Source organism: Vanessa cardui, chromosome 30 (genome assembly GCF_905220365.1).
Source record: "Vanessa cardui chromosome 30, ilVanCard2.1, whole genome shotgun sequence".
NCBI classification, from domain to species: Eukaryota; Metazoa; Arthropoda; class Insecta; order Lepidoptera; family Nymphalidae; genus Vanessa; species Vanessa cardui.
In genome coordinates this window covers 2,075,908-2,100,517 of record NC_061152.1, presented here as the reverse complement: position 1 = coordinate 2,100,517, position 24,610 = coordinate 2,075,908, and the positions used below count along the sequence as shown (strand labels likewise).

At 36.3% G+C, this 24,610-nt stretch overlaps 2 protein-coding genes across 2 annotated transcripts in view; one reads left to right on the top strand and one right to left on the bottom strand.

Annotated features, from left to right (window-relative positions):
• The first annotated feature begins 10,021 nt into the window (after nt 1–10,021).
• LOC124542187 (protein LSM12 homolog) lies at nt 10,022–14,048 on the top strand. Its single transcript, XM_047120129.1, has 3 exons — nt 10,022–10,434; nt 12,283–12,420; nt 13,908–14,048. The coding sequence occupies exons 1-3, from the start codon at nt 10,132–10,134 to the stop codon at nt 14,025–14,027; spliced, it is 561 nt and encodes a 186-aa protein (XP_046976085.1). The 5' UTR covers nt 10,022–10,131; the 3' UTR covers nt 14,028–14,048.
• Nucleotides 14,049–17,901: 3,853 nt separating this feature from the next.
• Nucleotides 17,902–24,610, bottom strand: part of LOC124542227 (intersectin-2-like) — a 30,498-nt gene continuing 23,789 nt past the window's right edge. The window contains exons 24-28 of the mRNA XM_047120174.1: nt 23,007–23,164; nt 21,978–22,113; nt 20,942–21,031; nt 19,475–19,583; nt 17,902–18,519 (exon numbers count right to left, since the gene is read on the bottom strand). Coding sequence (XP_046976130.1) covers nt 18,458–18,519; nt 19,475–19,583; nt 20,942–21,031; nt 21,978–22,113; nt 23,007–23,164 — 555 coding nt within the window. The 3' untranslated portion in view covers nt 17,902–18,457. The remainder of the gene's footprint in view (nt 18,520–19,474; nt 19,584–20,941; nt 21,032–21,977; nt 22,114–23,006; nt 23,165–24,610) is intronic.

The window sequence follows — 24,610 nt, the reverse complement described above, 5'->3', positions numbered from 1 at the left end:
CCGAATTTGAATTTAGAAGTTCGAAATTTGCCACTGATATATATTTTTGAATATTACATACTAGTTTTTGCCCTTGGCTTAGCCCGCGTTTTAGAGGGTTGTTTGTCATTTGTAAGGCAAAAAGTTAAGCCTATGTCTTGGAGTTAAAATTTGCTTCATACCAAATTTCATCAAATTTGGATCAATGGTTTGGTGAAAGAGCGACCGACACACAGATTTACCTTTATGATAAATAAATAAATATGAGACAACATCACATACATTACTCTGATCCCAATGTAAGTAACTAAAGCACTTGTGTTATGGAAAATCAGAAGTAACGACGGCACAAACACCCAGACCAAAGACAACATAGAAAATAAATGATAATCTACAACGATTCGGCCGGGAATCTAACCCAGGACCTCGGAGTGGCGTACCCATGAAAATCGGTATACACACGACCACGGAGGTCGTCAGAATATTATAATACATATTAGTATAGATTGGAAAAAGTGAAATTGTCTATGGCTAAGTTAGATTTATTCCGTGGTCTCTGTACGATACCTAATTTTTTTTTTAATGATAGGCTATTTGACTGGATTTTTAAAATCCATTTTGTATTATTTAGTAGAAGTTAAGGAACCCAGTAAAAGTTGATTTTTTTATTTCTAGTACATATTTACCGAAAAATATCATATTATACTAAATAAAAAAAAAATCCATATTTAAATAGCGCGCAAAAACGCTAGTTGGACAATATGCCGCTGCAATGGGGTCGGTGACTTCACTTTCCTGTATTTTAAATTGTGGTACATATAGTAGAAAAGCAGGGTTTACAAGAAAGTGACTTCATCATAAGCCCGGTCAATCAGGAGCGTTTTGCGTCACGTGACAAACGTTTGAATAAATGCATTTTTATTTATGAATTTTTGAATAAATTAAGTATTATTAAATAACCATTTTTAAACTCATAATATACACTGATTACAATAATTTACAATTTATTTTTTGCATTGTCAAATAGCCTATTATAAAGACTATACTTACAGGTAATATAAAATACTTTTTCAAAGCCCATTCAAGTGTTATATATATCGATTTATAGGTGTTTCCTCGACGATTACATTATTATTTTTATTTATTTATTATATTTGATTTATTTCAAACTTTATAGGTTTTATTTAAATTGCGTTCTGTAACTGCTTTTCGTGCGTTCAGAAAGTTTGAGAAAAGTGTTGTTAAAAACAAGCATCGTAACAACAAAATAGCATCATAAAAATGGTGGTATTTTATGGTGATTGTTTATGTTTTTTTTAAAGGTATTAAGCTAGGGTAAGGTGATGATTTACAGCCCGTAAAGAACCGAGATGGCCTAGTGGTTAGAGAAATCTTAACCGATGATAGCGGGTTCACACCCAGGCAGGCATGTGTTTATAATTCATATCGAGCTTGGAGGTGAAGGAAAACATCAAAAACTTAAACGGAAATTCTGCTTAATGTGAATTCACCAACATTGGAGCAGCGTGGTAGAATATACTCCTGACATTCTCCTCAAAGGGAGCCCTCAGCCCCAGAGTCGGATTTAAAGGTGTGGAGGCCCCGGGGCCACAAAGCAGTGAGGGCCCTAGACAAACAGAAGCGTGAACACCCTATATAATTATATTATTATGAATTATATTATTATGAATTAATTAGTTTTTTTTTATTTCAATCAGTAAGCTTTGAATTGTTTCGTATTTGTATCGGTAACTTTTAAAATATTAAATGGTAACATTATTATAATTTGATTATATCTCAGTATTTGTAAACTTGCTGAAAACTGTGGCCCCCATGTCTCATGTGGAGGCCCCCTCTCAACCGGGGCAACTGCCCTGGGGCCTCCACGGCCCCAGGGCAGTTGCCCCGGTTGACCTCTCCTAAATACGGCCCTGATTGTCTGTAAAAATGCATAATATTTAGTATGTACCTGAACGGTATCCGATCCTGTCGATCTAAGATTTCTCGTCCCATCTGACAAGAAAGTTACAAAATATAGTATCTCTATGTTGGCTAATCTTTCTTAACACCGATGTGGTCAAAATGTTTCAGGATGACAGTTCAACGTGGTAAGATTTCAGTTCGTTATATCCTCCATCCAATATAGGTATAGTACGACACAATTTGGATGTAGCATCGGCAACTTCAATAAAACCGATTACTGCTGATCTATACAACCAATAGAAACAGCTCCCTATCGCGCCACTCGACGCTATTCGTCGCTATAGATTCCCGCGTCAGTTCGACCCGAGACAGCGAGTGCGTGTAAAGCGACGCGTCAATTTGATCAATATCTTTCTTAACATAAGAATTAACAACATTAAATGCTTAAATATATATATACAAATATGAACTAAAACTAATTACTGTATAAATCTTGACCGCGTGTAATGGCGGCTAGAATGCTAGCAGCGTTTCCCCGTTGAATCGCAATTCCGATCCTCTGGGCGAACGAACCCTCCTGTCACCAGTGGAGGCAATGAGGCGAGGTTTTATACTTTTGATGAAGCTTTTTGCACCACTGCTCCAAGGGCCAAGCGTTTCGACAGCAAATGGAACAAAAAAGTAATTAGATATAATACACGAATATTTTAAATTCTATAGTAAATTTAAATTAATTAATTAATTTAATAGTTAAATTGATGAATATATTAGATCATATGATATTACAAGTTATTACGTTTGCGTAAAGCTCATATTCACATAAGAAATAAATATTGACAATTTGGGATGGCGTACTCAATTCGGATGTGATCGGTTTTACGAATTTAGATGTACTATACATCCTCTTCATTCTTAAACCGCTGAACCAAATTCGATTGAATTTGATATGAAAACAATTTGAGTCCCGGAGAAGGATATAAACTATTTTCAATTCTCAACTCGAGGGGTATAATTGGGGGTAACAGTCTATTAGGAATCATTACATAGTATAAAACAAAGTCGCTTACTTATCTATGCTTAGATCTTTATATATACGCAACGGATTTTGATGCATTTTTATATAGAGTGATTCGAGAGGAAGGTTTTTGTACATAAAACACGAACAATATAGTGTAATTTCAGTAGTACGGGATGGCCAAAATAATATTATCGTTTTACAACGATGCTTCAATCTCTCTATCCTTTGTTACAATCCCCCGCTATCGTCCAATTGTTTTCTAATGACAGCTCAATCATATTTAAAATAAGAAACAGTGTTACATGCCACTATCCAATACTATGCCATATAAAATAATATTAATTACAGTTTTGCAAATTATTGATCAATTAATTACAATAATAATTGTATATAATAAAGTAAATTCAAATGCTGCTATATTCATAATATGCAATAATAATGTGATATAAATTATGATATAGAATCAAATGTCATAATACCGTATTGAAGGCTAAGGTTACTCTCGTAACAATATATAAGAAACACTTTTTGTAGTATATCAACAACAACAACAACAACAACAGCCTGTAAATTTCCACTGCTGGGCTAAAGGCCTCCTCTCCCTTTGAGGAGAAGGTTTGGAACATATTCCACCACGCTGTTCCAATGCGGGTTGGTGGAATACACATGTGGCAGAATATCTATGAAATTTGTCACATGCAGGTTTCCTCACGATGTTTTCCTTCACCGCTGAGCACGAGATGAATTATAAAGACAAATTAAGCACATGAATCAGCGGCGCTTGCCTGGGTTTGAACCCGCAATTATCGGTTAAGACGCACGCGTTCAAACCACTGGGCCATCTCGACTCATCTACGACTCGACTAGTATATCGAGTATCAGTATTGCACCGAAACCGAAACCGGTTAGGTTCCCTAGTGTTTTACAAAGTATGAGTAAAGCCACAGACTCAGCTAGTTGATAAGATCAGCTAATTTAAAAATTCACTGACCATAACGTAATAACATTCGTTTATGATCAATGAAATTGAAAATAAAATGACAAAACTGGCATTCATATGTGAGTATCATTTTTCTAATGGCATTTTATTAAAATTCCTTGTAGGTCTAGAGGCTTAACTGAGGAAAGTTCCACCGAGCCACGAACGGAGTCCCGTACGGAGCCGCTGATTCGTTGTGCTGATAAAATCAAAATCAAAATAAACTTAATTCAAGTAGGCTCTTACAAGCACTTTTGTATCGTCATTTTACAATTAAGTGAAGCTACCACTGGTTCGGAAAGTAGATTCTACCGAGAAGAACCGGCGAGAAACTCAGTAGCTACTCTTTTTCAACATTTAAAAAATACAGTCATGTTAGTTAGAATCCCGCAGTCTCTTAAATCCATGCTGACAGCCATCGCAGTTGTTTTTAGTGGGTAAGAATCACATGGAAACCGGTTTCCCTAAGGAATCCGAGGACCTTTCTGAAGATTTCCACAGTGTTGTTAAAAGGGGTTGGGAAATAACTTCAGTACCTTTGGGTCTAGATTAAGGTAATATGGACTAATTAAAGTTTTTGGTTTTTTCCTGAAGGGAAATTCTATGGATCACTCCAGAATTTGCCTTGTTACGAGCCATTGTTAAGCAGTACTCAGTATAGTTGTGTTCCATTTTGAAAAGTGAGTTAGTCAGGCACAAGGTACATAATATCTTAGTTCCCAAGATTAGTTGCGCATTGGCGATGTAATATGGGTGATGACCATTTACCATTGGATGGCCAATTTAATCGCCCACCAACCTACGTCATAAAAAATAACAAGAGTCACAGGCGCTACGCTTAGGTCAAATCTTGGACTATCGTCCAAACTTCTGCCACCATTAATAAATGAGCAACACATCGTAATACCCGAAAAAAACATGGCTATTATGAACAAAAATGCCTTGTGATAAAAATATTTATTTTAGGAAGTCAGAAAGAGCTCTAGAAGTGTATTGCTTTAGGGTAGTGATCAATTACCATTGGGTATCCCATCTCCGCCTACTTATATCCCAAAATAGACGTATTTTCTTTCGAAATTCAAAAAAAATCATGTAAAGATAACTTCGCCTCGCTTCACAAAACAACGTTTACAAATAAGATCATTATATTCTAGTCTCCATCGTAATGACTCAGACATTGGGCTTAATTAATACAAAATCGAAACTCTCGAGAGCCTACTACAATCCATTTCATCCAGAAGACGATTCCGAAGAAGACCAAGATGGCGCCTTTAAATATGACAGTGACAGCGGCAAAGTCGACGTCACTGAAGTCACGAAAAGCGAAAGAAAATTAAAAATAAACGGCAAATTCTTCGACGAAACAATAAATAAAGAATATTAGTGTTGCTTTTATTTATATTGAAATAATATATTGTTTTGTAGCACATATATTTAAAAACAACAACAACAAATACAACAGCCTGTAAATTTCCCACTGCTAGCGTAGTCTAGCGTCTGAGACATCACCCTACTTCAGGCGCTTGTACTCATAGGATAATTGTACATATAGTACGACATAATTTATATGTAGCATTGGCAAAATTCGTAAACTTTACCCCTTTGCCCATCTTACCCCAACTAAGTAGCAGTATAATTAGACTGTACAGAGATACAGGTAACTATGCTGCTACTAAGCTGTGTCTATTTTTTTTATGAGACTAAGGTTAAGGTGAAAATCTCTCAGTAAATACTCATAAACGTTCTTTATATTTAATGTAATCAGTGTAATATTCTCACATGCAATGCGTTTTCATTTAAGTAGGTCGACCATGTCTATTACCTAAAATAACATACTTTGTAGAATAGTTTGTTTGTTTAATGATAAATGCCGTTGATGCGATTAGACAATGTATGCCACCTAAAAAGTATGTAAACACTAACGCTTCTAATATGCTAATAATTATAATATTAAAAGTAATTAGGTATAAATATAAAATAAAAAAATGCAAAATCGCGTTTTGTTGTAAACAAAATTATTTATTTATACTTTTTTTTGTATATTAAACTATTAATTAGTATTTCCTGATTATGTAGTTAAATGTAGAGATATTCCCCAATTTTGCTTGAATTGCTACAGATAACACAAAATAACTTATATACACTTTTCAAAATATTAAATTTATAAATTATTGAGTTTTAAGGATTAGTCAAATTTAGTAAAAATTTTTTATTTATTTTTATTTATAAACACTTTATTGCACACAAAAAGCAAAAGATACAGTGTACATAACATTACAAGAACATATAACAAAAAGAGAAGCGTGCAAAGGCGGTCTTAAATATATAGGTAACAATATATAAGAAACACTTTTTGTAGTATATCAACAACAACAGCCTGTAAATTCCCACTGCTGGGCTAAAGGCTCTCCTCCTCTCCCTTTGAGGAGAAGGTTTGGAACATATTCCACCACGCTGTTCCAATGCGGGTTGGTGGAATACACATGTGGCAGAATTTCTATGAAATTTGTCACATGCAGGTTTCCTCACGATGTTTTCCTTCACCGCTGAGCACGAGATGAATTATAAAGACAAATTAAGCACATGAATCAGCGGTGCTTGCCTGGATTTGAACCCGCAATTATCGGTTAAGACGCACGCGTTCAAACCACTGGGCCATCTCGACTCATCTACGACTCGACTAGTATATCGAGTATCAGTATTGCACCGAAACCGAAACCGGTTAGGTTCCCTAGTGTTTTACAAAGTATGAGTAAAGCCACAGATTAAGCTAGTTGATAAGATCAGCTAATTTAAAAATTCACTGACCATAACGTAATAACATTCGTTTATGATCAATGAAATTGAAAATATAATGACAAAACTGGCATTCATATGTGAGTATCGTTTTACTAATGGCATTTTATTAAAATTCCTTGTAGGTGAGGCTTAATTCCTGAGGAGAGTTCCACCGAGCTACGAACGGAGTCCCGCACGGAGCTGCTGATTCGTTGTGCTGATAAAATCAAAATCAAAATAAACATTATTCAAGTAGGCTTTTACAAGCACTTTTGAATCGTCATTTTACAATTAAGTGAAGCTACCACCGGTTCGGAAAGTAGATTCTACCGAGAAGAACCGGCGAAAAACGCAGTAGTTACTCTTTTACAACATTTAAAAAATACAAAGTCATGTTATTTGGTTAGAACCCTGCAGTCTCTTAAATCCATGCTGACAGCCATCGCAGTTGTTTTTAGTGGGTAAGATTCACACGGGAACCGGTTTCCCCAAGGGATCCGAGGACCTTTCTGAAGATTTCTACAGTGTTGTTAAAAGGGGTTGGAAAATAACTTCAGTACCTTTGGGTCTGGATTAAGATAAGGTGTACTAATTAAAGTTTTTGGGTTTTGCCAAACGGTAAATTCTATGGATCAGCCCTGAGTTTGGCAGTTGCCTTGTTGCGAGCCGTTTTTAAGTACTCAGTATAGTTGTTTTCCAGTTTGAAAAGTGAGTTAGTCAGGCACAAGGTACAGTCAGATTAAGAAAAGTTTCGTCACCTTAAGATCTATTTTTGTGTGCTCAGTGTGAGCGATAATCTGCTTTGCCGATCGAGAAAGACATATTGCGTCGCAATGATTCGATGTTTAGATTTAAAAGGTACTAAGAGTTACGACTTGATAAAGGAATATATTTGAAAACTGACGAAGGTTTTCTTATTCTGGACTGTACATAATACCTTAGTTCTCAAGGTTGGTGGCTCATTAGCTATGTATGGGTGATGGTGACCATTTACCATCAGGTGGCCAATTTACTCGCCCACCGACCTACGTCATAAAAAATAACAAGAGTCACAGACGCTACGCGTAGTTCAAATCTTGGACTATCGTTGAGGCGAACGAGGATTACTAAACGGTTTCCTGTCCAAACATCTGACACCATTAATAATGAGCATAGCAGAGTAATACCCGAAAAAAAATTAGGCTATTATGAATAGAAATGCCTTGTGATAAAATAAATATATTTTAGGAAGTCTGAAAGAGCTCTTAGAAGTGCATTACTTTAGGATAGTGACCAATTACCATTGGGTACCCCACCTTTGTGTGCCCAGTAAAAGTAAAGTAAAGTAACAGCCTGTAAATTTCCCACTGCTGGGATAAGGCCTCCTCTTCCATCACGGAGAGGGTTTGGAACATATTCCACCACGCTGTTCCAATGCGGGTTGGTGGAATGCACATGTGGCAGAATTTCGATGAAATTAGACAAACACTTCCTCACGAAGTTTTCCTTCACCGCCGAGCACGAGATGAATTATAAACACAAATAAAGCAGATATATATATAGTGGTGCTTGCCTGGGTTTGAACCCACAATCATCGGTTAAGATGCACGTGTTTTAACCACTGGTCCATCTCAGCTCCGCCTACCTATATCCCAAAATAGACGTATTTTCTTTCGAAATTCAAAAAAATCATGTAAAGATAACTTCGCCTCGCTTCACAAAACAACGTTTACAAATAAGATCATTATATTCTAGTCTCCATCGTAATGACTCAGACATTGGGCTTAATTAATACAAAATCGAAACTCTCGAGAGCCTACTACAATCCATTTCATCCAGAAGACGATTCCGAAGAAGACCAAGATGGCGCCTTTAAATATGACAGTGACAGCGATAAAGTCGGCGTCACTGAAGTCACGAAAAGCGAAAGAAAATTAAAAATAAACGGCAAATTCTTTGATGATACAATAAATAAAGAATATTAGTGTTGCTGTTTTTGATATTAAAATAATATATTGTTTTGTAGCACATATATTTAAATACAACAACAACAAATACAACAGCCTGTTAAATTTCCCACTGCTAGCGTAGTCTAGCGTCTGAGACATCGGCCTAGTTCAGGCGCTTGTACTCATAGGATAATTAAACGTACATATAGTACGACACAATTTATATGTAGCATCGGCAAAATTCGTAAACTCTACCCCTTTGCCTATCTTACCCCAACTAAGTAGCAGTATAATTAGACTGTACATAGATACAGGTAACTATGCTGCTACTAAGCTGTGTCTATTTTTTTTTAAAGACTAAGGTTAAGGTGAAAATCTCTCAAATAGTAAATAATCATAAACGTTCTTTATTTTTAACGTAAGTATGCCAACACACAACAACAACAACAAAAGCCGTTAAATTCCTACTGCTGGGCTAAAGGCCTTCTCTCCCTTTGAGGAGAAAGTTTGAAACATATTCCACCACGCTGTTCCAATGCGAGTTGGTGGAATAGTCATGTGGCAGAATTTTTATGAAATTTATGACATACAGGTTTCCTCACGATGTTTTCCTTCACCGCTGAGCACGAGATGAATTATAAAGACAAATTAAGCACATGAATTAGCGGTGCTTGCCTGGGTTTGAACCCGCAATCATCGATTAAGATGCACGCGTTCTTACCACTGGGCCATCTCGACTAGTAAGTAGTCCGCCGGTGAACAATTATATAATATTCTCACGTGCAATGCGTTTTCGTTTAAGTAGGTTGACCATGTCTATTACCTAAAATAACATACTTTGTAGAATAGTTTGTTTGTTTAATGATAAATGCCGTTGATGCGATTAGACAATGTATGCCACCGAAAAAGTTTGTAAACACTAATGCTATGCTAAAAATGCTAAAAAATATATTGTATCTTGTTGGAAAATAAATATTAAAAGTAATTAGGTATAAATATAAAATATGCCAAATCAGGTTTCATTGTAAACAAAATTATTTATTTATACTTTTTTTTGTAGATTAAATTATTAATTAGTATTCCCTGATGATGTAGTTAGATGTAGAGGTATTTCCCAACGTTGCTTAAACTGCTACAGATAACACAAAAACTGATATACACTTTTCAAAATATTAAATTTATAAATTATTAAGTTTCAAAGATTACCAAAATTTAGTTAAATTTTCTGATTCATGCAGAAAAAAAATAATCACTAATATTAAATAAAAAGTAATTTAAATTACCATTTTATATTATAGTAAACCTATTTGGTTGATTCTTATATTTATTTTTAAATTACATTATAATTAAATATAAAAGTGAAAGCAAAGGAACAGGAAATGCTGCAAGAACTAAACGCAATCTTGTAATATGTCATAATCTGTAGTCACATTTACAATTGTCAATCAAAAAATTCATGGCGGATCTTGCAACAAAACATTAAAATCGCGCTAATTATTAACAAAACATCAAATTATCAAAACAAAATGTCCACAGTCGTGTCTGACTGTTTCACTATCGGCAGCATAGTCGCTACTCGGACATGTTATAACGAAGATATTGAAGGCGAAGTATTAGCTTTCGATCCTCAGACCAAAATGTTAATTTTGAAATGTCCCTCATCCAGTGGTAATCCTAAGCGTCACGACGTTAATATCGTCAACCTGTCGCTGGTCAGCGACGTTCAGATCAAAAAAGAAGTGACAACTGTCCCGGAACCACCACAGTCTTTAAATTTGCACAGACTCAACACGAGAGTTAGAAACTCCATAGAAAACAAGAGAAGATTAGTGAGTAACGTTTATATTTATTACTAATTATCACCCGCGGCTCCTAAAAGCCTATATCCTTCCTAGTGGTACAAACTTGCTACATAGCTAATTTCATCATTTTCGAATCAGTGTTTTGATCGTGAAAGAGCAACAGAGCTACTTACCCATTTCTAATATTATAATATTAGTATAAACTAACCAAAGATACCATTAAGTGAGCTTGGTCTGTATAAATTAAGGCATTAACACAATTCATCTTTAAAAAAAATTATATTACACCAATCCTTCAAACTCTTTAGTTCCTCATCATATATTCCATGTTCAAAAGTTGTGTGGAGATCACTCTTATAGTCAGAGACATTACTGCTTATACACTATTAATTTTAAATAAAATATATTCAACTCTATGCTTTGTTAGTTCATAAATAGTCTGCATTAATATCATTAGAACGACAACACTATTATATAGTTAAGAACATTCCCATCCCAATTATATAATAGTCATAATAACTGTAATCATATACCATTCCTACACATCAAATAGGAATTTGATACTGTAGGCAGCTTGCATTCTCGGTCTTACCTAGCTACGGCTACAGATCTTGGCTGTAGGTCCTATAAAATTGGCTTTATCTGTTAAGATATTTATATATTTCTTGTAGCAGCTTAATGCTGTGTCTACACTAAAATTCTCCTATTGCTCTGAATGCCTTTCCGTTGGATTGAGAGTGGTAAAGTTCTTTTTCCACATTAATTTTACTTCTAAAATTCCGATAAGTTTTGGTGATGTTCATATGCCATTTTATTGTGAATCCGTAGTGAATATCATAGACTAATCAAACTCTCGACCAATGATTTTGCGCCAAATGTTGTTTTTTTACCTTTTTTCCTGTTAAGCTTGGAATTAAGTATATAGTGTCTCATGCATAATCTTAAATATACTCATAAAACTACTTCTTAAGTTTTGAATTAAATATGACACTATTATCATTGCGTAATGTATACACTGCTGAGAGAAATCTGTAGCTACGCTTTTCTACAAATTATTACAATATTTCAACCGACCCGCATTGGAATAGCGTGGTGGAATATGTTCCAAACACTCTCCTTAATTGATGAGGAGGCCTTATCCCTGCAGTGGGTTTACTTTTATATCAATAAAATATAGTGCAATATATATGTTTAACTTGACTGGAAATCTATTATTACTAATAACATACTTTCTTTTCATTAACTAACAACCAGCCTTGTTTCACACAAGTGCCATTTATTACTCAAGAAAACTTAAAAGACAGCTCAGTACAGCTTTTTTAAATTTGAAAGGATACTCTATTGTATGTTACTCAGTGAATGGTTTTTGTTGGAATCTGATATGTGTTCAATCAAAATCAAAATAAACTTTATTCAAGTCGGCTTTTACAAGCACTGAATTGTCATTTAACAATTAAGTGAATCTACCAACGGTTTGGAAAGCAGATTCTAACGAGAAGAACCGGCGAGAAATTCAGTAGTTACTCTTTTAAAAACATTTAAAAATAAAGTCATATTAGTTAAATACAATTATATATGTATGTAATGTATCCTGGAAGTCAACAGGTATTAATTCCAAGCTTTTTTATCATCTACAAGAGTTACGACTGTTAAGAGCTATATCAGAATTTTTAAACAACATTTGCAATAGTTCAATATACATAATATAAATATAATTTACTCCACAGCGTTTAAGCATTATGTAGCTTTCTACCAGAGAAATAATTTTATGAATTGCATCATATTAGCTCACAAGATTACGGACAGACAGGACAAACACAGATAGAGTTACTTTCTCTTGACAATATTAATAAGGAATATCTCATTTGTTTCCAGGTTTCAGCATTACAAGCTTGTCTAGACCCGGAGGGGCAGAGATTGTTCCTCGCTATCGCCAGAGTTATAGAAGATGTCTCCTGGTCCGGACAGAGCATTCGTGTCTACAACGAAGTAACAATAACACCCCCATATAAGGTAATATCCTATATCAGGCTACTTTAATAAACAAAGTGCAGAGACTTTGGTTCCATACAACAGGTTACGAGACACCAACTGAGTTCCCAATTTGCATGATTTTTCATTCTTCTTCTACAAGAGCCGAGATGGCCCAGTGGTTATAACACATGCATCTTAACCAATGATTTCAGGTTCAAACGCAGGCAAGCACCACTGTACATGTATATGTGCTTAATTTGTATAATATAATATAATTCATCTCGTACTTGGCGGTGAAGGAAAACATGGTGAGGAAACCTGCATGTGTCTAATTTCATCGAAATTCTGCCACATGTGTATTCAACCAACCCGCATTGGAACAGCGTGGTGGAATATGTTCCAAACCCTCTCCTAAATGGAGGAGAAGGCCTTATCTCAGCAATGGGAAATGTAGAGGCTGTTACTTTACTTTACTTCACTTCACTAATTTACTCACAATAATTGTGAAATTTAAGTCAATTTACACAAAACAATATTGGACTCAACAATTTTTTTCATGAATAATTTGGTTACTTGTCAAGAACTATATGAAAAACATTTTGGTAGTTTTTGAGTTTATGACAAACAGACACAACAGGTGATCTTTCTTTGATCTAATTACTAATTATGTTTGTGTAGCAATCATGCTGTTTGTATACCAATAAAAATTTAACGCTCATATTTAAGAACATTGATAAATAAGGCAGGTTATTCAATACAAGATTGTTTTATAGATAGAAAAGCTTGGACTTTTAATGGACGTGAAATTAATAGTTTTTTACTGATATCCCTGTAATTTATATGGTGGGAAAGTTTGAGATTTTGTCGGTTCTTCCATGTAGAATCTTCATTCAGAACCGGTGATAGATTTAAATGAAATTCAGCAATGTAACATGAAGACAAACTCCTGTAATTTCAACTCTCATACCCAAGAAAAAATAATAGTAAATATGTGACAACATCACATACATTACTCCGATCCCAATGTAAGCAGCTAACGCACTTGTGTTGTGGAAGATCAGAAGTAACGACGGCACAAACACCCAAGACCCAATATGACTAGAAAACCAATGAACTTTTACATAACAAGATTATTTTAATTAATTAATTTTGTTCTTTAATCTTTTTAATCGTCTGGGTAGGTACCACCCACTCATCAGTTATTCTACCGCCAAACAACAGTACGCAGTATTGTTGTGTTCCGGTTTGAAGAGTGAGTGAGCCAGTGTAACTACAGGCACAAGGGACATAACACCTTAGTTCCCAAGGTTGGTGGCGCATTGACGATGTAAGGAATAGTTAATATATCTTACAGCGTCATTGTCTATGGGTGATGGTGACCGCTTACCATCAGGTGGCCCATATACTCGTCCGCCAACATATAACATAAAAAAAAATCTAAACGTAGTATATATATAGTATTATTGTGAATTCGAAGTGATGCTAGTTTCGTATGTAAATAACGATATTATTATTTATGTTCTCAGGTTGAAAATGTATTAGGCGAGCCCGAATCGAAGCCCTACAATTACATACGAAAGTTCGTTGAACGACACTGGAGGGATCACCGGGACCACGCGGCTGCTAACTCTTCAAGACTCCAATAAATAAATATACCTTCCAACTTGTGTTATTAGTCTTATTTGACATTATCCCGCCATATTCTTTAGTACGACGCAACTTAGATGTAGCATCGGCAAATTCACAGATTTACACAACCAATAGAATTAGATCCCTATCGCGCCATTCGATGATATTCGTCGCTATAGATCACGTCAGTTCAACCCGAGACAGCGAGTGCGTGTAAAGCGACGCGTCGAATTGACGAATATATTAGGTCGGATGATATTACAAGTTATTACGTTTGTGTAAAGATCATATTCACATAAGAAATAGATATTGATATAATTTTTGATAGTGTACTTAATTCGGATGAAAAAATGATGAAAGATGATCGAATTTTGCTAATGCTACATCTAAGTTATATACCGCGATCTCAGGCGGCTATAGATATTCAATAATTTTCCCGCTAATTTTAACCTCGATTCGTTTTCTTAGCTGTCAAATTAACTGTCAATTTGATAGATTTAACAATGGAACAGGTTTCTCTGATTTGAGGCTAGATATCAATTTAATTTTGGAACGAAATTATTTGTCTTAATTTAAAATTATTAGTTTTTATCATTTACGCTGTTTATTTAATTTATTGTCTGTTATTTAACAATATACAGTGAAAGCAATTTCGTTTCACAATTGGCTGTCCAACACGTAGCATTTTGTGTTTGGCTGTAAATTAGCGATCTCAGCTCATTTATTTATCAAACATAATGTAAATTTCTTTTTTCTTATTAAATTAAATGTCAATTTGATAAATTTTGATCATGTTGTATAATGAGACCTCTTAAGTTATAGGAAGATGATTTTAATTTTTTTTGTTTTAAAATTTTAACTGTTCATTGATCAACCAAATTTTTTTTGTTCAGTTTTTATTTTCAATTAAAAAAATAACTCGTTAGTTCATCATTGTTTCATTTTTATTCATCGACAATTAAAATTAAAAAAAAAATCAGCCTATGCGGGCCTCCAATACCTAGGGGGGATTCCCGGGGTACTGGGACCCCCCCCTGATCCCTGTGACGCCTATTGTGGCGCGAGCAGAAGGTGCGCGTAGCGCCTTTTCCTCCTCCCGGTCGTTTTCTGCGGAGCTCAGCGGCTTCTTTCTGCGACATGACATTTCGAAGAAGGAGCGCATCTCTGACCAGCACATCTCGCTACCGAGCATGGCGTTGATAACGCTCGGCAGCGAGAGGTCTCCGCCCATAGTCGCCGCAAGGATGTGCCTCTGGGGCCCCATAGCAGCACACTCATACAGGGTGTGGTACGCCGTGTCCAGTGGCGCACCACACTCGTGGCAGCAGGATGTCTCCTCCCGCCGCGCTATCCCGTGCAGGTATTTACCGAAGCATCCGTGCCCGGTAAGTACCTGCGTTATTCTGTACGACAGTGTGCCGTGCTTCCTTTCGACCCAGCGACTCAAGAGGGGACGGATCGCCTCCACTGTCGCTAGGCCCGCCGTGGGTGACCACAGATCCGCCCCATCTCCGCCGACCTTGGACGGCGGAGATGAAGTCCCCTTCATCGGGGACGATGAAGTCCCCTGGGCGGTGATACACGCCCCTCTTGGGGGTGCTTTCCGTGGACCGTGGAGGAGGAGGGCCTCCGTTTTTGATATGGAGACACCGAAGGCAAACATATTTTATACTTAAAAGATTCTATCCACTTCTCAAAAATTCAAAACAAAACACAAGACAGGAATTTTTTTATTTTGCATTTTTTCAACATTTTTATTGTTTATTTGTTTCAAAGTGTCTGTAGTTGTTAGTAGTGTATGTGTGTGTGTGTGTGTGTGTGTGTGTAGTTGTGTTGTGTTTCCCACAACTGGGCTAAGGCCTCCTCTCCCTTTGAGCAGGTTTGGGGCATATTCCACCACGCTGTTCCAATGCGGGTTGGTGGTTACATATGTGCCATAATTTCCTCTCTATGTTCTCCTTCACCACCGAGCACGAGATGAATTATAAACACAAATTAAGCACATGAATATTCAGTGGTGCTCGCCTGGATGGACCGTCTGGCACTAGAAAGAGAGGTCGCCCGTTCGCTCCGTGGCAGGACGAAATTGTGGCCTACGCTGGAAGTAACTTGACCTCTGCCAAAAACAGAAGAAAATGGAATTCTTTGGAGGAGGATTTTAAAATAGTTTAATTTACTAAATTTGTTGGTTACAACAGGATATTTGACAATGCGAAAAATAAAGTGTCAATTATTGTAATCAGTATATATTATGAGTTTAAAAATGGTTATTTAGTAACGAAAGTTGAAAATAATACTCAATTTATTCAAAAATTCATTAATAAAATTGCATTATTTTAAATGTTTGTCACGTGACACAAAACGCTCTTGATTGGCCGGGCTTATGATGAAGTCACTTGCTTGTAAAATTTTTGTACAATAGTTTAAAATACAGGCAAGTGACGTCACCGACTCCATTGCATCGCCATATTGTCCAAGTAGCGTTTTCTCGCGTTATTTAAATATGGAATTTTTAATATGATATTTTTCGGTAAATATGTACTAGAAATAAAAAAAACAACTTTTACTGGGTTCCTTAACATCTACTAAATAATATAAAATGGATTTTAAGAACCAGTCAAATAGCCTATTTATGTTTTTGGAATAAATAAAGCTATTTTATTGGTGATTGTTATTTTACAGGTGCTTTTTGAAGAGATAATTTCTTACTCTTTCTTCACGCTTTTAACTGATTGGAAATTCGAACACTCATTATTTAACTAAACATCATTCACAAGATTTTCAAGTAAATTCGTTAAAGGGTAGAAATAAAAACACAAAATATTCGATAACATTTATATTTAAAGTAACTACAGACTAAAAATATCGAGCAGATAATCCCTACAACGCTACATCAAGGTTGAATGATTTGTACTAACAAATAAAAACATAAAAAATCGTCATTTGAATCAAATTATATTATTATTTGAAATAAATTCGAAGCATCAGCAATAAAATCACTTATTTCAAGAAAAAAATATATCAATATTTAATATATTCCAATCAAAAGAGGAAAAAAGCCATACAAATATTTGACAGGAAATTTACACGATGTCATCATGAGAGCTTGATTAATCTGTGATATGATATTCACTGTGGATTTGAAATGACGTTTGAACGTCAAAACTGTTTTTGGAACTTTGAGAGTAAAATTAAAGTGTATACAAGTAAAAATATGTCACATCGGCAAAATTCGTAAAACCGATCACATCCGAATTGAGTACGCTATCCCAAATTATCAATATTCATTTCTCATGTGAATATGATCTGCACAAACGTAATAACTTGTAATATCATACGACCTAATATTCGTCAATCTGACGCGTCGCTTCACACGCACTCGCTGTCTCGGGTCGAACTGACGCGGGAATCTATAGCGACGAATAGCGTCGAGTGGCGCGATAGGGAGCTGTTTCTGTTGGTTGTGAATCGGCAGTCATCGGTTTTATTGAATTTTTCCGATGCTACATCTAAGTTTTGTAGTACTATAGGTAAGTGTAATATAGCAGAGTTATCGGCGAATCGCGTTCATATGTAAATCTTTCCTACTTCGATTGGAATATACTACAAATATATAATATATGGTCATATAATGTAAAATTAAAAAAAATATATATAATATAGATTATTACCTGGTGTTATAGAAGCCAATTATTTTTTTATTGTAAGCGAACGAGCAAATTTTGTAATTGATGGTAAGTGGTCACCGTAGATGCATCGGGACGCGCCACCAACCTCGGGAACTAAGATGTCGTATCTCATTTCCGATTAGTGAAATCGGAATTTTGTAAATAAGAAAAAACATTTAGGAATGTCACTATGCAATTTTGTAAATAAGTTGTTTGGTACTTTTAACACCAGACCACATAATTTCATACCAGCAGTGCGATTCCATAACTCATCTCCTATCTCACTTGTAGAAAAACAAGTGACTTATGCTTTATGATTTTCATATGCATTTTTTGCAACATAGTTAACGCTTACTGTAGACTCACTTGAAATACTATCTCATTATATATTATATATATATGTGTGTGGAAATCACTACATAGTATAAAACAAAGTTGCTGCCTCTGTCCCTATATTTTGATTTTGATGCAGTTTTTTTTAATAAATAGAGTGATTCAGAGGTAAGCTTTTATAGGACAGATGTATGCAGTTCTATTAATAAAAAATATAGTTAATGTAAAACCGCGTTGTGCATCAAATTAAGCTACATCCCACATATATATTAGACATCTAATGCATAATATATAACAAAAAACAATTTCTTACCAAGCAAGTGAAACTACTCAACTTTTTTTCTACTGATTCATTAAACATTTAAACAAATTCTAATATAACGTTTATATGTTTGTTATATATGTTGAGTTATTAGAGATATATCATTATATAGTAGTTAATAATTTCAGTTAACTAATTTCGTGACATAGTTACTCGGGAAAAGTCCAGTCATCCCGCGGAGTTCGCCTGAAAAATTAAAAATTATATTAATACAGATTATATATATCTAAAGAGGGGGGGAGGGGTCGTTTGTTTGATATATTTATTAACAATATAACAATATAAGGAAATGGTCCAGTGGTTAGAATGCCTGAATTTTGTTCGATGAATGAAGGTTCAAACCCAGGCCAGCATTGGTTTAATACATTGTAAGGAAACCTGCCTGCTAATTTCAATGAAATTCTGTCTTTAGTACCAGTGTAATAGTTGGTAAACAGACTACCAGGTGAAAGGTTTACTGCCATTAATATAACCTAGAACATTATGATATATTAACAATTCCTTAGATAATATATCTTCCACCAACATATGGGATTAACATATTATATCTTGTGCCTGTAATAACACTGAATCAATTTTAGTCAACTTTACCGAATGCCTACAACAACAACAACAGCCTGTAAATTTCCCACAGCTGGGCTAAGGCTGAGGGTTTGGAACATATTCCACCACGCTGTTCCAATGCGGGTTAGAGGAATTCACTTGCGGCAGTATTTCGATGAAATAAGACACATGCAGGTTTCCTCACAATGTTTTCCTTCACCGAGCACGTGATGAATAAAAAACACAAATTAAGCTCATATATGTATATAGCGGTGCTTGGATGTGAACCCGGAATCATTGGTTAAGATGCACGCGTTCTAACCACGCGGCCAGCTCGGCTCTTAATAGAGTTTGTGCATCTAGGGTAGGGTAGGGTATATACCACCCAATCAGTAGATAATAATTTACTGCTAAACTGTAGTACTCAGTATTGTTGTGTTCCGGTCTGAAGGGGAGTGAGTCAGTGTAACTACAGGCACAAGGGACATAACATCTTAGTTCCCAAGCTTAATGGCGCATAGATGTAAGAAATAGTTAATATTTCTGACGTTACCATCATCAAAATATTATCACTTATAATTGTTTGGTGGTACCAGACCTTGCCACCAGGCGGGATCCTGGGAACGATCGGTGACGGCGATAATGTCGTCCTTCTCGAAGCTAAGCTCATCAGCGTTTTGTGCTGTATACGAATACAGAGCTATGACCTGTAAATCAATAATACACGTTAATTTCATTAAGTACTAGCTGTACTGTACTGTACTGAAAAAAAATTATAGTAGCCTAAGTTACTCCTTATTATATCAGTTATCTGCCAGCGAAAGTCCCGTCAAAATCGGTCCAGCCCTTGCAGAGATTAGCCGGTACAAACAGACAAAAATTGTAAAAATTGTCATTTTGGTATATGTACCGTGTATACATATATATGCATTGAGTAAAAAAGGGCTGTTTTAATATTACAAACAAACGCTCCAATTTTATTATATGTATAGATTACAGTAACAGTCTGTAAATTTCCCACTGCTGGGCTAAGGCCTCTTTTCCGTTTGAAGAGAAGGTTAGGAGCATATTCCACCACGCTGCGTTGGATTTAGACAGCAGGTTTCCTCACGACGTTTTCCTTCACCTCACATCTCAGTACCGATATTGACAGCTATTTTCCTCACTACAGCTAAGACTAATGATGTAATAGCAGTTCCAAATATGACCAGTTCTTTGACTAATATGACCAGTATGCACATCACATACATTACTCTGATCCCTATGTAAGCAGCTAACGCACTTGTGTTGTGGGAGATCAGAAGTAACGACGGCACAAACCAGACCCGAGACGACACAGACAACTAATGACAATCTACATCCACCCGGGACCTCGGAGTGGCGTAACCATGGAAACCGGTGTACATAACAGTCGGGGTAAGAAAAGGTTCGTTACCTTAAGATCTATTATTGTGTGCTCAGTATGAGCGATCTGCTTCACCGATCGAGAATATATGACACTGACAGACATATTTTGACAATTCAGCAGAAGATATCACATATTATTTAGCCGTCAAAGTATTTTTTTTTTTTTTATCTGAGACAACATCACATACATTACTCTGATCCCAATGTAAGCTAAAGCACTTGTGTTGTGGAAGATCAGAAGTAACGACGACACAAACACCCAGACTAAAGACAACATAGAAAACTAATGATAATCTACATCGACTCGGCCGGGAATCGAACCCGGGACCTCGGAGTGGCGCACCCATGAAAACAGGTGTACACACCACTCGACCACGGAGGTCGTCAAACAATAACGCCATTAAAAAGATTTCACTTCGATATAAAACTAGACGTAGTCCAGAGATGTTACACAATTTTGAACCAAGTTATCATACTATGTAAGTTTAATTTTACATGCAGCTGTCAGTTCAGTGCTTCAGATTCCAAAGGTTATAAGTGCTTAAGACTTGATAAAGGAATGAATTTGATAACTGACGAAGGTTTTCTTACTCTGACCGTACACACTCGACCAAGGAGGTCTTCGAAAGTAGTTCCAACCAATAAAAAAGTCAAATACCTTATCAATGACAGTTTCCGTAGGAACCGTGTCCATCTTGGACATAACTGGAGTCGTTCTTCCAGATGTTCTGCCAGAGGATTGGAGCACCTGGAATATTAATGATCATCAAATTACTTCTTCTTCCCATTTGCTGTCGAAACGCTTGGCCCTTGGAGTAGTGGTGCGAAAAGCTTCACCAAAAGTATAACACCTCGCCTCACCTTAATTGGTGATTTTTTCCAAGATCGTCTTAGTAGGTACCACCCACTCATCAGATATTCTACCACCGAGCGACAGTCGAGTCGCTTGGAAACACAGGAGCTTATCATAATTTGGTGGGACAAAATTCCCCAAAATGGCGGACTGTCTTTTCGAAATTCACCCTCAATATAAGGGTATCAAATGAAAAGGGTTAGCTGTCAGAAATACAACGAAAAATTATCACGTGACCTTTTTTTGGCCAAACACTCCCTATGTAATTTTCAATGCGTGCTAAGAGCGTGTTTTATAGTTATTTAAACTATTTAATAATAGGCTATTTGACTGGTTCTTAAAATCCATTTTATATTATTTAGTAGAGGTTAAGGAACCCAGTAAGAGTTTTTATTTCTAGTACATACTTGCCGAAAAATATCATATTAAAAATTCTATATTTAAATAACGCGCGAAAACGCTACTTGGACGATATGGCTGCAATGGGGTCGGTGACGTCACTTGCCTGTATTTTAATCTGTGGGACATATACGTAGACAAGCAAGTGACTTCATCATAAGCCCGACCAATCAGGAGCGTTTTGTGTCTCATGACAAACGGTTAAAAAACGCATTATTATTTATGGATTTTTGAACAAATTAATTATTATTTTCAACTTTCGTTACTTAATAACCTTATTTTCAAACTCATAATATACACTGATTACAATAATTGACAATTTATTTTTCGCATTGTCAAATAGCCTGTTTATCATCTACTAGAGTGACTTTGCCATGGGATCATGACTCTCATGAAGGGTCATCTACAAGAGAGACTTCGTCAAGGGATAAGGGCCTCGTACCTTGACGTAGCTGGCGGGGAACCAGCCGCTCTGCCGGTTGCGGCCCTTCGCCTGAAGCTCGCCCTCCCACCAGCCGCTGTCCGCCTTCTTGCGGACTATCAGCAGCTGGCCCTTCATTAGGGACAGCTGCTCGGAACTGAAATATTTAATATTATATAAAGATGAGACGTTTTAAAGCATTTTAAATAGGTAGACAGACTTTCAAATGGGTCATCTTATGCTGAATGGTCATCATTGATCACTCACAATTACTAATCATCATGTCACTTACGCGTGCTGTATTAGCACACTCGAACTACAACCTAGCAGAAGTTAGTGCAGTATCGACACACTCTGTCTCACCTAGTGCAGTAGCAACTCACTCAATCTATTTCACACAGTGCAGTATCGACTCCTCTGTCTCACCCAGTGCAGTATCACCTCACTCTATCTCACCTGGTGCAGTATCATTTCACTCTATCTCACCTAGTGCAGTATTATCTCACTCTATCTCACCTAGTATAGTATTATGTCACTCTATCTAATCTAGCCCAGTATCATTGCACTCTATCTTATCTAGTCCAGTATTATGTCACTCTATCTAATCTAGTCCAGTATCATTGCACTCTATCTTATCTAGTCCCAGTATCATTGCACTCTATCTTATCTAGTCCAGTATTATGTCACTCTATCTAATCTAGTCCAGTATCATTGCACTCTATCTTATCTAGTCCCAGTATCATTGCACTCTATCTTATCTAGTCCAGTATTATGTCACTCTATCTAATCTAGTCCAGTATCATTGCACTCTATCTTATCTAGTCCAATATCATTGCACTCTACCTAATATAGCCTAGTATCATTGCACTCTATCTAATATAGTCAAGTATCATTGCACTCTATCTTATCTAGTCCAATATCATTGCACTCTACCTAATATAGCCTAGTATCATTGCACTCTATCTAATATAGTCCAGTATCATTGCACTCTATCTCATCTAGTGTAGTATCATCGCACTCTATCTAACACAGAGCAGTCATAGGTCTGACCTGGTGGCGGTGTAGTTGGCGAGCGCCTGCGCGACCTCGTGCTTGCGTCGCGCCGTCGCGGAGTCGCGGCCGGAGTCGCGTCGCGCGGCGGACGGCGGCCGCGCCGTGTCCGTGATGGCGGCCACCTCAGACGATATCGGCGTCGAGGACTTTTGCTCCTAGAGAGCCAGACAAACATATATATTTTAATGGAATAGGTTGGCGGACCAGAGCATGAGCCATCTGATGGTAAGTGGGCACCATCACCCATAGACAATTAAAGTAAAGTATGGGGACCCGTGCAAATATTTTTGACCTGTTGGTAAGTGGTCGCCATCACCCATAGACAATTAAATTATGTTTTGTTTATGTAAAAATGATTTATTTAATTTATCGCTGAACAAAAACTTATAACGAAATGTTTTGAGTGAGTCCCTAAAAGGGTCCAAATGTTTACAACTATCATTTAGAATTTTAGACATCCTGGAAATTGGTGAGTTAATGCCTAAAACAGTCTTTCGAAAGGTCTTGTAAGAGGATTAATTGTTTTGCGTGGATATCGAGAGGGAACATTAAATTCAATTTTAGATACTAAATCTGGATTATCATAGATATTGTTAAGGCTTTTATATAAAAACATAAAATCCAACAAATTTCTTCTTTGGCTCAAGCTATGTATATTAAAAAATGCTAGCCTTTCATTATACGAAGAGAGTTCTTTAGCCTTTCTTTGAGAGAACGCCAGATGGTAGAGAAAACGCCTTTGTATCCTCTCTATTCTTAGGCAGTGTGTTGCATAGTGTGGCCTCCAAATGACACTACCGTACTCTAGTATACTTCTTACAAAGCTATTATATAGAATTATTTTGGTATGTACATTTCGGAATATTTTGCTGTTCCTCAGGACAAAACCCAACATCTTTGAGGCTTTGGTGACTTGGTTCTCATCGAAAATCACACCAAGATCCCTGATAGTATTAACGCGATTTAGAGGGAAATTAGCAGTGACGTATGGGTAATAACTGGTGTTAACTTCAGGCTTATTCCGAGTGAACGATATACAAGAACACTTTTCTGCGTTGAGTACCATTCCGTTCACCTTACACCAATGATACAATCGATTTAGATCCTCCTGTAAGCGACTAGCGTCTTCAAAATTCTCAATAACCTTTAGGAGTTTAAGGTCATCAGCGAACATTAAAGGTGTTGAGTGATGAAAACTATTTTTGGTAGGTCGTTGATAAAAATATTAAAAAGTAAAGGACCCAGGTGTGAGCCTTGAAGAACTCCAGCTGTTATGTTGAATTTTATAGATTCATATCCATTTGCAACTACATAGAAACACCTATCATAGAGATATGATTTTAACCAGTCCAATATAGATGCAGTTATGCCAAATACTGATAATTTTGTAAGGAGAACTGAAATGGGAATCAGGTCGAATGCCTTGCTAAAATCTGTATAGACTATATCAACTCTTTTTCTTTTGTCAACAGACTCGATTAGTATTTCATTATAGTTAACTAAATTCGTGTTAGTAGATCTCCCAGATATAAAACCATGTTGATGCTGACTAATACCACCTTTAAACTGGGCATATATATACGGATGAACTAAAGACTCAA

Bases quoted from the DNA above. Each gene is read 5' to 3' on its own strand.
- LOC124542187 (XM_047120129.1), top strand. From the start codon at position 10,132: ATGTCCACAGTCGTGTCTGACTGTTTCACTATCGGCAGCATAGTCGCT. The intron at 10,435-12,282 runs GTGAGTAACGTT...ATTTGTTTCCAG, and splicing joins TAGAAAACAAGAGAAGATTA to GTTTCAGCATTACAAGCTTG. The intron at 12,421-13,907 runs GTAATATCCTAT...TTATGTTCTCAG, and splicing joins CAATAACACCCCCATATAAG to GTTGAAAATGTATTAGGCGA.